General features: G+C 35.4%; 1 protein-coding gene across 3 annotated transcripts in view; it reads right to left on the reverse strand.

Moving 5' to 3' along the window:
- Nucleotides 1–114: 114 nt before the first annotated feature.
- The window catches only part of LOC135692244 (uncharacterized), a 44842-nt gene continuing 29175 nt past the window's right edge, over nt 115–15781 (reverse strand). For 2 of the 3 annotated variants that reach the window (XM_089112125.1, XM_089112124.1), the window contains exons 2-16: nt 15256–15483; nt 14519–14545; nt 12841–12897; nt 12082–12106; nt 10869–10930; nt 9416–9453; nt 8968–9038; nt 8455–8563; nt 7963–8029; nt 7330–7361; nt 6202–6307; nt 2959–3137; nt 2091–2201; nt 797–889; nt 116–620 (exon numbers count right to left, since the gene is read on the reverse strand). In XM_089112125.1, coding sequence (XP_088968251.1) covers nt 480–620; nt 797–889; nt 2091–2201; nt 2959–3137; nt 6202–6307; nt 7330–7361; nt 7963–8029; nt 8455–8563; nt 8968–9038; nt 9416–9453; nt 10869–10930; nt 12082–12106; nt 12841–12897; nt 14519–14545; nt 15256–15457 — 1320 coding nt within the window. In that variant the 5' untranslated portion in view covers nt 15458–15483 and the 3' untranslated portion in view covers nt 116–479. Of the gene's footprint in view, nt 621–796; nt 890–2090; nt 2202–2958; nt 3138–6201; nt 6308–7329; nt 7362–7962; nt 8030–8454; nt 8564–8967; nt 9039–9415; nt 9454–10868; nt 10931–12081; nt 12107–12840; nt 12898–14518; nt 14546–15255; nt 15484–15781 lie in introns of all 3 variants that reach the window. The other variant, XM_089112126.1, reaches the window with a different exon arrangement.

Raw genomic sequence — 15781 nt, forward strand, 5'->3', positions numbered from 1 at the left:
AAAAAGCTTCACACTTCTGAAATACAATTCTATCTTAAAATATTTACAAGTAACAATGTTTTACTAGAATAACTTACAATAAATAATTTAAATATTACTAAAGGCAGTTAATAGATGATGAACAATAAATTTTTTTTTGAAAATTCAAAAATGTTTTATTTACATTAAAACAGAAGAAAGTGATAAAAACTGTTTTGTATTGAAAAAACTGATTTTATTTGACAAAAAAGTTTTTGTCGAGACATAAATATATATTTTCAAACATAACTTATGAAAAATTAATTCATAGGCTCTCAAGAGGTTGTTCTCTCCAATATGAAACAAATGATTAAAAATTACCATCAAAAGATGCAAACATGAATTCAATGAAAACTTTTTATCACATTCGATAAATATTATACTGCCTTAATTAGGAATTAAGTCACACTTTCCTTTGGGTCTACAGTTTTATCAACAAAATTTACACCAATAAAGCTTTGTTAAGCAGTTTTCTCATCTGAGTCATTAGATTGGACTGGGTTCCCGTGAACCCTAAATCTGTAGATACAAGTATAAACTGGATTGCCATAATTGCTCTCAATGTTGAGTTCAACAATATCAAGTGCTTCATCTGGGAGAACCTAGAAAAAAGGTTATTTCAATGACATCTTTGGCTTTGCTAAGGTTAACCAAAACAAAAATGAACAGAAGAAAGCTAGATTTTTATCAAAATTTATCTGGTGAAGTTAGCACCCAGTGATTTTAGGTTTAGCATTGTTTTGAGAAACTTAATAGTTGTTAACAACAAAATAGTTACCTGGATTGGGAACGTTTGTCTTGCCTTGCTCAGTTGAACGTATGTGTAGGAACCAAGAAGAACCTTGTCTTTCCCTTGCTCATCAAGCCAACCCTACAATGAAGCCGTGTGTAATTTCTTAGAAAAATTAAATGTCAAATAACATAGGGGCCAAATCCTAAAACCTATAGTTGCAACTTGGTATTTATTAAATCAATTAATGAGGTGAACTGTGATACATTTCCATTGGTATATAAGTCACTAAAGCACTTGATCACATACCTTACACATTGCTTAGATCAGGACAGTTCTTAGTTGCTTGGAACCGTCCTGTGCTATATACTAAAGCATGTACAGCTCTTCCTATGTGGTACTGATCACTTTATGATAGACTGGTAACAGAAATTTCCCATTGTATATTTACAAAGTTCAGGTGCTCAACTATGATTGGGGGCTCTAGCCTAGAGGTCCAAATCCCTGCCCTTTTAGTACAAAAGTGCTCTTTTGACAAAATGATCAAAAACTTCAATTTAAAATGAATCATTTCAATATTCAATAATTGAAATTATAATTATATCGTCAATCTAACTTTTATATAATTAAATTTTCGCTCAAATTCGTAGTAAAGAGCTTTATGGAAATAAACAGCAATAAGGCCAAACATAATATGCGAGATTTTGGAAACCGCAGCTTGTTAACAGAACTTGATAATAAGTGCTAAGTGCGAAAAAAAACTATATACTATAATTATATACTGAAGATGACTCTAGAAAGAGTCGAAACGTTTATTTAATCTAATATATTGAATATGTCTATTTAATCGAATTGTCTATTACCTGATTTGTCAACTTCGTCATTATGTCGAATACCGGATTTGTCTAATGATCGGATTTATAACAAGAAGTTTTCGACTGTTTCAAACAATATTATTGCCTTTTTTAGTGGTCGTGATACTTATTATCGATATGCGATATGTAATAGCCAATGCCAAATTTAAAGAAACTTTGTCGATTAGTAGATATTAGGAAATGTAAAGGGTAAAGTAAAGGTTTTCTGAAAAGTAAAACGTTGTTGATAATATGATTTAGCTTTTGAACAAGAAGAAAATGTGGCAATGGTACGGTATGGTGATGCTCAGGCAAGCAAACCGATCATTGCAAAACTTCAGAGCAGCTTTTATTATAATTTTAAGACTATAAAGGCGTCCCAATCCGCCCCCCAAATTCGATTACGGAAGTTGAGAGAACCATAGGCTGATTGCCGCGCTACGTAAATAAGACAGAGGTACAGATCGAACAATTCTTTCAATACTCACGAAAACAGAAAAATTCTTTGGCGTGCTTTGTAATGCATCCTCGTGAAATTTGGAGAGGGCAGGATGCAGATGCTCCATCGTTACCATAGTGGGAATGATTGGGAATGCGAGCTGTAAAATATTGAAAAAGAAACAGTTATGAATAGCTGCATAGTGTATGATAGCTCAAAGTGGCCATTATATCACTTACAGATACCTAAAAGGATCGGGTCATACAACGTCATCAAAATGCATTTAACGTCATTTAACATGTTAACATGCCAGTTTCTCTAGTCGTTTCAAATTTATCTGACTCCTGCTAAATCATACAAACACAGCAGTGGCCATAACTATCTTTTCAACGTAACTGCAAGTGTTTAAATACAATTAACCAAAAGTTATACCTAGACTTTACATCAACCTATTGCTGAAGGACTAATTAAAATTGTTAAAAATTGGCGTGGATTCAAAACACAAGGCTGCACCCTAAAATTAGTAAATAGTACAAAATTACATCAACTGCTAAAGAATTTGCAAAATTTATAACTCTCGACAATCAGTTCAATTTTTAGCTAGAATGCAAATTTGTGCTGCCCTTGCTAGTTGAACTTTGAGTACCAAGCGACTTTTCAACTTTCATTTCATTCCTTGCTTTCACTACACTTCACTGCACTACAAGTCGTTTAGCTAATTCAGATAAAATAAAATCCTTTGAAACAGAATATTCGCTTCGCCCACACAAAGTATATCAAGTTTATAGCATGAACAGCAAAGTCACGAATGGACTTGTTCATTTAATGTGAGTAGATGCTATTTGATCCACACTTTTCGTATATGTAAACGGATCCAACGTTGGGCGCCACATAGTTCGGCCAGCCATTTGGTATACCTTGATGGCAGCGTATCCCGATGATCCTTTCAGTGGCCAGCAATTTCCAGGTAGTGTCTCCGGTTTAATGATTTCCCTGGGTGTTCGTGTATCCTCCCAAACGACCATGCCAAACACTTTCATGATTGGCCAGCCTGAGGAGTGCGTCTGAGAATGGTACGGGACATGAATTCTTCCTCCTAAAATCAAGTAGCAATAATTATTAAATTTTTTGTATCAGGTGAAAATATTATCAGGTGAAATCACGCTTGACAAATTCGTAGCTTTTTATATGTCTTCTTTGACAAAAGTTTTAACAGGTTAAACGGTAGAAGCCTTTTTCATTCATATAAATTGTAGGTTGAGAAAAATCTTTTCGAAACTTCGAAGCTTTCGTTAGCCAGAACGATCACGTGCTGATTTTGGAAGCATATAATGCAATATCTTTCATATATCATAATATTTTTTAATGTGCGTCATTTTGGTGGCAGCATTAGACCTAGGTTTTGTACCCGGTTTCGTTCTGTATAATTGTTCAGTTTCAATTCATATTGACTACAAAGGGTAGGGTTTAATTTCAAAGCTTGCGAAGAGGCCTGTTTAGAAAGTAATGGTAAAATAGTATGAATAGTTTTCGGCGAATAAAACTAGTACCGTCCAAATGAAAAAGTAAGACCCCGTTTACACTGTCCCGTGCAAGTTTGGAACCGTGACAAACTGTCGCGGTTCGCCCTTGCGTTTACACTAGCACTGTGGAACCGTGACGATTTTGCTCTGCTATCCGGAACAGTTTTGACCCTGCTTTGAAAGCGAACGAATTTTGTACCGTCACAGTTCCGTTTTTGAACGGGACAGTGTAAACACCTATCCGAGACGATTTTGTCACGGATTCACAAAGAGGCCTTTTGTATGGCTGTTTCAGGTAATCGAGGCTTTGATTGTGGCGTAACTACGTTCTCAAATTCTGAAGAAAAGGAAATTCTGAAGAAAAGACGACCACAGAAAAGGCTTGTAGTGTTTCCCAGTCCAAGCCTTGATTGGACTTTGCAGTTTTGTAGTCTAAAATAACACTGAAAATTAAAGCCACCTTGTCTTTCGTCCAAGTAAAGTTTTAATCGGCCTTCCGCTCCATTTTAACTCACAATAAAAATTCGATTGTTGACTTCAGCGGCAAAATAAAAGCCTTGGTTGACTAAATACAGCTTCTTCTAAACAATGTTCTACCATTAAATTAAGGTCGTACCGGTACAGTGTAAACGGAACGGCTAAACGGAACAATTTGGAACCGCGACAGTGTAAACACTTGCGAACCGTAACGGTACAAAATTGTCCCGGGACAGTGTAAACGGGGTCTAATTGTTCATCAGACAATATAATGAATAGGTTTTTCAAATTGTTTTGTAAGCTTCAGAAGTTCCAAATCAGTCAGGTCATAATTTGAAATTTGATCTAAATGGGAGAATGGTCTAGTGGCTTTTGCTTTAAAAAGATGAAACCCGAAATCCACTGATCAGTCTTGGATAATAACGTTTTCATTTAACAACCATAAATAAATACAGTCGCGACCGTTTACAGCTAACAAATCAAGATAGAAACTGATATCTGAGAAGGACTATAAAGACGTTTTCAGTGTACATGCCTTTTTGAACGCCGTGCACCTCAAAGACCCCCGCAAGCGAATATTTGACATCGGCAATACTTACAGTACAATCGATTGCCTAGCCGTGTTTACGTAGACGATCTAATATCTAAAAAGCTCCAGAATTAGCGCAGAATAATCAAATATTTTGTGTATTAGGGCAACTTTTTATGAAATTCTCTTCCTAAACTTAATTTGTTCAAATATGGCTTTGAATGAAAGTTGATTTTACTTAAAATCATGAAAAAATAAATATTTCCTGTGGACATTGAAGAACACAAATTTTGAGCTTACAAACTCAAGTCATTTGTTGTTGAATTCGAAATTAACATTTTTAGGAAACTGTTGGCACCATTCCAAGAAAAAAGCCTTCGAAATAAAAATCTATTTATAACATTCGCGATACAGATGGGTTACTGCAGAAAAGATTTTCTGAAAGAAAAAACGCAAAGCTAGAAATCAATTGTCTTTTACGCACAAAGCTGTATTTTCAAATGTCAACAAAAAGATATGATTTGGAGAAATTCGATAGAATCAAATCTCGTTTAATGAAATAAAAGCGCAGGTACTTTACAAAGAGAATACCTAAAAACGCTATTTTTGCTAAAACCAAAGAATTCACGCGCAATACAGACATTTGATATTTTATGATTGATACAGGGTATATATGCTTGTAGTTGATGTTATGTGCAAATAAAACTTTTGTTCATAAAATTGAATCGTTATACAAACAGAGATACAAATATAACTTTCGTGGTTGCTAAAAGACTATCCTTATTCCTGTGTTGCCATTGTTTTTATCCCTAAAGCTATCATCCCCAGTAGTGCTGTCATCCCCAGTAGTGATGTCATCCCCAGTAGTGCTGTCATCCCCAATAGTGCTGTTATCCCCAGTAGGGCTATCATCCCTAGTAGTGCTGTCATCCCCAGTAGTACTGTAATCCCCAGTAGTGCTGTCATTCCCAGTAGTGCTGTCATCCCCAGTAGTGCTGTCATCCTCAGTAGTGCTGTCATCCCCAATAGTGCTGTCATCCCCAGTAGGGCTGTCATTCCCAGTCATCGCTGAGATCCCAAGCTTCTATCATCCCAAGTACATTCATTGATGCATATCTTAGAAATTGATAATGCATAAAATGATTGATGATATTTTCTGCTGCATTGATGCAATTTGACGCTTTTGGTGAGGGCGTTTCCTATTTCAAAGCGATATGGGTTAGTCATGGTTCCAATAAACTATACTGTTTGCGGAAGCTCCCTGCAGCATCCTTATTTTTCTGTAGGTAGCGTTTATGCCATTTCTAAGCTGCATTAATTCTTGGCGACGGCGTTATCCGAAAATTGTCATGATATTCCCAAATCCATTCATTTTGGTATTCCCAAAATGTTGAAAACATGATTACTGCTGTCTTGCTATTCTTGTGGGTACCCTAACATTGCATTATACACCATACTGCTGTTATTCCTAACCGCAGAATCCCAGTATGTTTGCTTCACCAATCTGTCCTCATCAATGGCTGACATGATATCCTTGTCACTTTCGACTTTCGACCTCTAAAGAAGAAGGTATTCTAGACAGAAGTCAAAGGCAGACCAATTTCATACCAAAATTGGGAAGATGAGCTCACCTGCTGACTCAAGAGCGTAATCAGGAATGCCAATCTTATCTGCATCGTATTGAACCAGTGCCATTTCTACCAGCGAATGTATTTCACTTAGATCAACTGGAAGCTCCTGTGAATAAAACACATCGATAAGCATTCTCAAGAATTAGCAACGCTATACAAAGTGGCAGTAGCATGAGTTCAAATATTCTGTTTTTGCTTTAGAATTTTCACCTTCAAAAAGTGGAAAACGCTTGTTTTCTTGGCTCTTTTTAACAAATTCCATTGTAATGGGAAAATGCTAATGTAGGAAGCAAAACTAGAATCATTATGAAGCACGGTTCACTGAAATGAATAAACTTAAAGGAAATTTGAAGCTGAAAGACACCACAGTCTGCCTGTATCTTGGCAGTAAAGGTTAAAACTATGCATAAAAACTCGTTGCATACATGCAGTCTCTTTCTCACCTGGATCATTACACCTTTAATAATCAAGAATACAAAATTAAGGGACAAAAAATAAAGATATACACTGCCTATAACCTTTGGGAAAAAGGCAAAACCATATCATTTGAAAGCAGGGGTAATGTAAACTTGAAAATTATCCTGTGAAATTAACAAAAAACGGCAGAAATTTTGGTGGGGCACCCATCTCACACTAATTAGGGGCCAGACTGTATATATGTTTAGAAAGACATCCATAAAAAATGATTTGTTTTTCACATTTTAGGATTAAATCGCAAAAACTGGTAAACTGATTTTAGTTAGTTATTTGCGACATTGTTTTGTTCGTTCCGTTGAGGTAGTCCGCAAAGTACATTTATGACGTGTAGTTAGATTAGGACTGGGACCTAGTTTTAGGCCGTTTTTTTTAATTTCGTGAGCATGTTGAGTTTTGTTACAAAATAGGAGCGTGAGAAGACAATTTTCGGGATTATTACAATTAGTGACGGTTTGCCTAAACAATTTGGTACATCTGGCGACCCTGCTACAATTTGTGAGGGTGTACCTTGACAAAGTTTACAAATTCGGTACACTGGTATGGATATATGCCATTCTCATATCATGCATGGGTTCTTGCCTTAAATCAAAATCCTGGAACGCTTTAAAAAGCAACGTTCATTCAAATAAATTCCAATGCAGATCAACTTACCTTTTCTGAATATTTACTAAAATCAACATTATCTGCAAAAACAAACACATTTCCAACATTAAAAATTTATCAAGAGTTTAACTGATAAAGAGAAGGATTTTTGCTGATAAGGAACAAATATCAACTTTTTATTGCCAGAAAAAAATAGCTGCCTTATCCACAAGTAGCGGAGAAGGCTTTTATTTATAAACAGAACAGGGGGCCTTCTCTATAGAACAGAATTTTGTCATTCGAAAAGAAATCATACTGCTCCTGCGTCGACGTGTAGGTGTCTCTTATCACTGTGCAGTTCTAAGCCATGAAGAATTTTCTATGCTTGTTTGGGGTTTTCTGGGGTTAGTTCTCTGAGAACATAATGCTTTTCAAGTTTCCAAATTTTCAAGAAAAAAATTACTTAGAGCAGCAAATAATTTCAAGAATGTGAAGTGAGCAAAGCTCTATTTGTGATCCTGAGAGTCTGCTTTATTGTGCATCGCTTCAAAGAAACCTAAATCAAGTTGTTTTAGCAGAAAAATTTGGATTTTGCCTTGATGATTACGAGAAGATAGAACAAACAATACGAAATAGATGCCAAACATTAAATAACCATTGATATCTAGAATAAAAGTTCGCATCACAAGATAACAAACATACCTCTTTGCCTACTTGATACGGTTAGAGCTTCAATCTGCCTTTGTAAATTTCCAAATTCTTTAGAAGCCTTATTAAGCAAAAAAGATCAAGTTATCAACTGTGTTAAAAAATGTAAAATCGATGAAGTTGAATCCTAAACACATTAGCTTCTAAAATAGTGAAATGTCGGCTTACGTTACTGAATACTTCATGATATGACAAGTAGTAAACGATTAATGTCCTCCGATAAAGTAAACGATAATCAATAATTTGCAAATAAGAGCATAGCATTGCCTCTGTAAGGAAAAGTAATTGATTTAGAAGACACAAATCTCCAAAGAATCCCTCAATTCAGTAGCAATAGATGATGATGGACTTTGGAAAATTAAAACATAAAAAGCTATGTTAATTACTCATTCCCTCATTTGCTGCTCAATCAAAAAGAGTAAACTGCGTACAGATTCAGCAGCTTGTCAGTCTGAATGCCGGTTAATTAAAGGTCAATTTATATACCTTTTCATCTAGTGAGCTTTGTTTGCTGTCAATCTTCTCGAATTCATATTTTGTTTGCCGTTCTAGCTGTTTGAACAGTTTTCCACTCTCATTTATCAATTCGAATGCCCTGAAGCATGAACAAATAAATATATTACTCAAAGCTCCTTCCAGTTTAACAAAATCTAGGCCTAATCGAGAAAGAGAACCATAAAGCAATGATTGGTTAAAAAGGACATTTGTATCAAGAGTCTAGTGCTTAAAACGATAGTTCACGGTAAAGAAAGACAAACCACTGCATTCACAAAGAACAGAGTTACTGTAACATCCAGCTGACAGTATAACAGTATGCTAATTACCGCCTCGAGAGTCATTTAACAAACATCACTAAAGAGTATATGTGGCACTGAGGTTTTGCATACAGCAATCTGTTTATTCAAAAAATCTTTGCAGGAATTGCCATAATGAGCAAGCGTGTGAACAAGGGATATACCATGTTACTCGGAAAAAACAAAGCTTTTAAGGACTACTTACAGTGCCAGCTTCTTGCGAAGTTCTTCGTGGGATCGCAAGCAAATTGAAGCATCACTGCTGAGGTCGAGGTTCTAAAGCATAACACAGATAAAAACAACTTTGAAATAACCTTGAGAAACACTAATGTTTCCAAATTTCATTAAAAATAGCAAAAATCAAAAATGCTGTCACACTAATACATTGATAGCAACCATATTCAATCTGTTTGTCCCCAGTAATAAAGATACAGACTTATGAGCTAAGTAGAATGGATAAAATTAATGGCTTATAAGAAATAAAAGCTCTTTTCTACTACCCTGTGAAACTGGGAATTTGATATTGCAATAGCATGTTATGCCAAAAAATTACCGGTCGGGTAGAGAAGCTGAAAATTCATCATGAAGCTTTGTGGTAGAGGATTAGCAAGCAAGCATTACTCAGAACTGATAGACAAGTTGATCTTACTTACGTCCAGTTTAATTTCTCTTCCTTTGAGAAAAAGAAATGCTGGGGAAAAAGGACAGAAGATATTGAGGCCTTCGTTAAATCAAAGAAATAGAATGAAGTAAAAAACACAAGCAAAGCACAAAAACGTAATGGCTTCTGGCTATGGACACTGTGGTCAGTTCTTGTCGGGGAAGCTTTTTTAAAAATGATGAAATTACCTTGGAAAGGCTTTTACGAAAAATCAAAATAATGTCTATGTAGTGACCAAGCTGAATCTATGGAATCTTAAAAAAGCTTCACGCTGGGTTGATCCAACGAAAAAAGGACTTGCGGGTTAGTAAAAAGTGTTTTACTTGGAATTGGTTAAATAGAGCTCCTAAAAAAAGGACTTGTTGTCGAAGCTTATCGTTTTATCATTACAATGGCAGCAATATCTCTGTTGCATAATTTTATGATTTACGAAGATACGTACTAAATAGTATTTAGCGTACTAAAGCCTGTTGTGACGTCACTTGCAACGATAAACCTACAAGCTCAAAGGCCATGATCATAACAAAAAATGATTGCGAGCATGTAGGGAGTCTCCAGCTGCTAGGAAGTTTCTTTGATCAAATTAGTTGCATAAATAACAGAATCAATGAGAATTCCTCTTCAAGCAAAGAAAATGAATTGAACAGGTGCCAAGCACGCAACGTTTGCTTGGAAATAAACTTCATTGAAATGTTTTCTTAAATGATTATTTTATCTAACTTTAATCATATCATAATAAATCATTACAATGCATTAATCATAAAAAATTGAAGTGGAGCCTGCATTGTCTAATGTAATGCATTTTTGTTTTAAAAGTATTTATCTAAGAGAAAAATGTTACTGTGCAAGCGTTAATTGTTTCTTGGCCCTTTGTACTCTGGGTTCCAGAGCCCATTAAATTTGTGAAGAAAAATAATTTATGAAGAAAATGGGGAGGAAAGGAAAAGAAAGAGAGAGAGGACCTCTCTCCTTTAAATGATTCCTCAATTCCACTCTCCTCCTGATTTCTTTGGTAACCAAAGTAGGGACTTTGTCTCCTCCTTTGTTTTAAGTAGAGAAACTTTGCCCACTCACTCCCTCTAAATTTCCCCATAAGAGTACTTTTCACCACATAAACACCCTTCGCAACCATCCCGGCGAGCTTTTTTCTCCACGGAGATAGCAAGTAAATGTTAATGCAGGGTCAACAAAATTTGTCTTGGACTGTTGATATGTTTTGCCCAAGAGAAAACTTAAGACTGACTAAGGACATCTCAGCTTACAAGAGATGTAGGAAAATTGAAAAATGCCTGTGTGATTCAATTTTTTGCAAGTTGACTCCCGGTCGGGAACATTTCAACTCACGGTCGGGAAAATTTCCACTAGAGATGATTTCCAATTGGCTTGCTATAGAAGGGTGTAAAAGACGTAACGATACAAGTAGACTATAGTGATATACAACGTACCTTGAATTAGCATAACAACGATGACGGCCATTAATGTTACCTTTACCCACGACATCTGGTACCTAAAAACAAGTACCAAGCATTAGGCCCTTTCCAGGATGCACTGGGTTAAAGTTCCTTCTACATTTATACAGAAGCAAACTAATGGAAAAAGAATAGCTGGCACTAACATTTAAATTCCTGTGGAATCACAAAGTGCTCATAAATCAAAGAGAATACATTGCGAATGTTTCCGATCAACTTCTAAATTTTCACCATTCCCCAAACTATACCCATGATAGCAGGGGGTAGCAAGAGGGGGCAGAGGGGCCTCAATATTCTAAGGGGTTGCCAAACCAAAACATTTGCAGATGGTACTGAATTTGAAAATGGGCACATATTGACTCTTAACCCTCTCTCCCATCACTATGTTGGTTTGTGCATGTTTGTGCATTACCTCTGTACATTTCTTTAATATTGTCATTTCTATATGTTAGTAAGAAAAATTTTGGGCCGGCCAATGTCAAAGTCCTAACTACCCCTCATGCATGGCAGGGCAGTCTAGAGCCACGAAATGGTTCAAGCAAGCGGTGGAAGTTGAAAGAATAGGAGCCAGTGTCTTGTCTCTAAGGTTACCAATAGGGGACTACGTACTTTTAAATATTTGAAAATATCTCCATCATGGTGGGATTTTCTTCAAATTAGAACTTTTCTTTGAGCCTTTCTTTGAGGAAATATCACGTGTATAAAAAGGGGAAACATCTTCACTTTTATAAGTTTATTTAAACCTAAACAGATTTTTTGGGATAATATCATTACCATTATAGCAATGAAGATTTCAAGTGACTTGATAACGGGCTATGCTCGAAACGTCATTATTCATTTAAAAAAAATTTTTCCTGGTACAATTTATTTACATTGATCATTATTAAAACCTGAAAACCACCGATAAAAATACCAAGCTAGATAAAGAGAAGATTAACTACTCAAATGTTCATAAGCAACAGCGAAAGAGCTGTCCTCCTTTCTGCTAAATCGTGGATTTATTAAACAGCAAACAAAAAAAGACTGCCCCTTGGTGAATGTTTGATCAAGTTTCTGCGTGTATGTTGTTAAAATCTGTTTATCAAAGCGAAGTTTTTCTGAGAAATAAGACGAACAAGGAATTTATGACAGAGCTAATAGGCTGCTAAAGACAGTGAGTGAAAAGGTTTTTGAAAACAAACGATCTTACCATCTTTCATTCACTTTTGAGCAACCTGTAAAAGATAGAAAAGAATTGTGACATCATCACAGGTGGGAGAATACATTTTACTCTTACATTTGACACTGAAACTCTCTAATATTATCTTGACCTTTATAGCTTTGGTCAGTAATGTAATGAGGAGATAATCATTGAAGGGGCACAACGGTTTGAGGACATATCAGTAAAGGGGATTTTTTATTAGAAACAAATGATTTTTATGTTTTTGGGTCCCCAAGAACAATATAGTGGTTACGATCCTGTTCCATTCCAAGCTTACATAGATCAGAAAAATTTTTGCTTCATACAAGAATAATTAAAGCATAGAGAAATTTGCTTCAGATCGTTTTAACTACTTATTACAATTCTTGCGTCATTTCTAAAAGACTGAACACCCCAAGAACAGGCTGAACACACAAGAACACCCTAAGAACAAGTCATTAAACCCCCTTTAAGCGGCTGAAAACCCTTGAAAACATATCAAAATCGGCATATCATTCAAAAAATAATTTGGTTAATCAATCAAAATTAATTTTGTGGCGGGAAAGGGCCTGATAGGTCTAATGATGTTGGTGTTGTTACAACCAACTGATGTTTTGCGTGCCAAAGGTGTGAGAGGGGAGCAAATTTGAGTTTGTTCTTAGAGTGTTCAGCCTTTTAGAAACCACGAAAATCCTTGCCATGTACAGCTTTGTTGCCATGCGATTGGCAGCAATCCATTAAAGAAATGTTCAAAGCATGGAGAAATACCTGAAAGTACGTTTGACTCTTGTGACAACTCGAGGTTCTTTTTAAGTGCATCATCATCTATATTGAGCAAATGTAAAATATAGGAAAGCAAGCATTAGGCAATAATTACGCAGATTTTCTAAACCTGTTCCAAACTTTTGTTTGATATTTTGACACATTATAAACCCATAAGGCAGAGGGTTCAATATCGCCCCACCCCAATGAATGGTAACTACATCACTAGAAATCTTAAACTGGCCAAATAAATAGAATGAAAATTTGTGTATTGTAGATGTATTCTTAATGCATAAAGGAAACTTGATTATGTATCATGACAAAAAAGGGGTGCAATTCAGTAAAACTTGCTTCAGTTTCAATCAAAAGAAGCACTTAAGAAACACAGTAAGCGAAGTTGAATGTTAGCAAGTAGTATACACAGCACATGGAAAACTGTGGTTAGTCTGGAAAGTGAGAATTGTGCATAATCACTCTCTTTATGGTAACTGGAAGAAGATCAAGAGGATCGTAGAAAACCAGATTTACAAAAACAATTAAATGGTAGCTAGGAATGACTATGAAAGAGCCATGAAAACAGCTCAGGACAGAGAGAAACAGGCAATATTGCCTATGCTCCCAAAGCTGTTGAAAATTTCAATCTTCTGAAAAGAGACACACTTTACATTTCAGCAAAAGGTGGCAGCACCCTTGTTTATATGTTGGAATCAAGCACAGTTTGATTTTAATTTCAACAAACTTTATTCAGTGACTGCTTCATTAATATTTATGAGAAAAGGCAGGTCCCCCTTGTATTAGCTACTGACAGGGACGGATTAAAGCAACAATGAGTTGGGGGTGTTGGACGCTAATTTGATTTTGGTGCCACACCCTTCAGATAAGTGGAAAATTATGGTAAAAAATAAAACTTTGATTTTTAAATTTCAGTTAAAGAAGATAAGGAGATAAATAAAGTAAATATTAGCATTATTTTGTTACTTCTGACTACCATGAAATGATTTTTACCGAATGAAAGCAAAATTTACCAAAGAACACAGAAATATTGAGGACACATTCCCTACACCCCTGCTAAATCCGTCCCTGGCTACTGATTTTAGCAAATCATTGTAAAAACCAGACAACCTAGCATGCCATTTTGTCTTTTGCAAATTGGTAAGATCCCTGTTTCTACTGAACAGAATAATGCCACACCCTGTCTTTTAGTTTGCACAGGAATAAAACATCTCATTAGGGGTGTGGGTTAAATTTTACTTAGGAGTCAGAAAATGTTATGCTCAAGATTATTTTGCAAGTAGAAGTTGACAAATTATTTATATGAAGAATTGGCCTTAGTCAGTTCTTTTGGAGCTAATGTCAGATAAACCACAGTGACTGAAATAATTGAGGAGCTGTTTATATAAGGAACAATAATTAATTTTATCCAAAGAAGGTTGTAGATAAGAAGATAGCAACATAAGGGATTTCCATCAAAAGGTTGAAACCTTAAATACATATTTGTTTGTACATTTTTGCATATGGCTTTACTCAAGCACATGTCATTGAAAAAGGTTGCTCTTACTATCATATCATGGATGATATCTATGGATCCTTTAATGTTTTTAAGTCATTAGTTTGCATTGTTTGATGGCTTAGAAAGGATGTATTATGGTCAGCTGTTTTTACCAAAAAATAATTAATGGCTTACCAAAGCTGTCATCTGCATTGTCTATGCCTAGAACAGATATTATCTTATCATATACACATAAACAAATATGCAACAATTATTAAAGGCATATTTCAATAAAAGTTTTTAACAACAAAAAAGTCTGCAAGGCAGTTCCATTATAATGTTTCTTTTGATTTAAACACCATTTCAGAGCATTAGTGAGGTACCTTGTCCTAACCAACCAATGTGACATATATTAGCTTAAAACAATCGACAAATGCTGCAGGTGATTTTAGATAAATAGGTGATTTAAGAATCAACAGCTTCATGCTAACAAGACTGACATTTTCATGCTTATTTTTCAAAATATTGGCCCACATACCTTCAGCAAATAGGAACTTAACAGCTTTCAAATCAGTAATATTAAGCTATATAGTTGCATTATTCAGTAACCTAGGAAGGTTAGAATTACTGGCAGCACAATTGTTTGAGAACAATAAGAACAAAAGTGTGTTTTCATTGAAAACAAATAATTTTCAAAATTTTGCAGGGCTTGACCACACCAAAGAATATAGTAGCTAAAAGCTTGTTATTAGTCTTGGTGCAGATTTTTTGGACATACTGTATAAAATATGTCATATCTAGTATATAGATAAAACCAAAAGGTGTAAAAATATAAATGCTTGTATATTCTTAAATATTGTCTCAAATGTATCTTTTTTACTTCCATTTTTGATGTGAAGAAATTTGAAAATATGAAACTGAACTGAACCAACCATACAAATGTTCTGGGGTATTTCTTATTCTAACTTCCCTTGTTGGCTTCCGAAATCCTTGGTCACGCTCAGGAGCCCTTGGTTCTTGGTGCCTAGGACCTTTTGGGGTCACCCTTGCTGTACCAGTAGTTCCCCTTGAGAGGCTTGATTTTGTTGGTGAAGTATTAAAAGTTGATCTTGCAGGACTCCTTCCACGACGCATTGTGCCACTTGATACAACGCAATGAACTGAAAAACAGAACAGCTAAAATATTTACGAACTAAAAAGTTTTACGACAAGAAAGGACAAGACAACACAGGACAAGACAAAACATCAGGGGTATAAGCCTGAGTGAATAGAGTCTAAACTAAAAAGCACTGACTAAGCTTCAAATCTTATCACTTCGATAAATCTTTTAAACTCAAGATTCTACCTTTATAAATCGCAAGAAGAAACAAAATGTGCGAATTATGAAATTATGAGGAAATTATGTACGAAACTAAAGTTATCATACTGTGTTATAAAGCATTAGAGGAAAAAACGACA

This window comes from Rhopilema esculentum, chromosome 13, assembly GCF_057945365.1.
Source record: "Rhopilema esculentum isolate cy_ngs chromosome 13, ASM5794536v1, whole genome shotgun sequence".
Taxonomy (NCBI): domain Eukaryota; kingdom Metazoa; phylum Cnidaria; class Scyphozoa; order Rhizostomeae; family Rhizostomatidae; genus Rhopilema; species Rhopilema esculentum.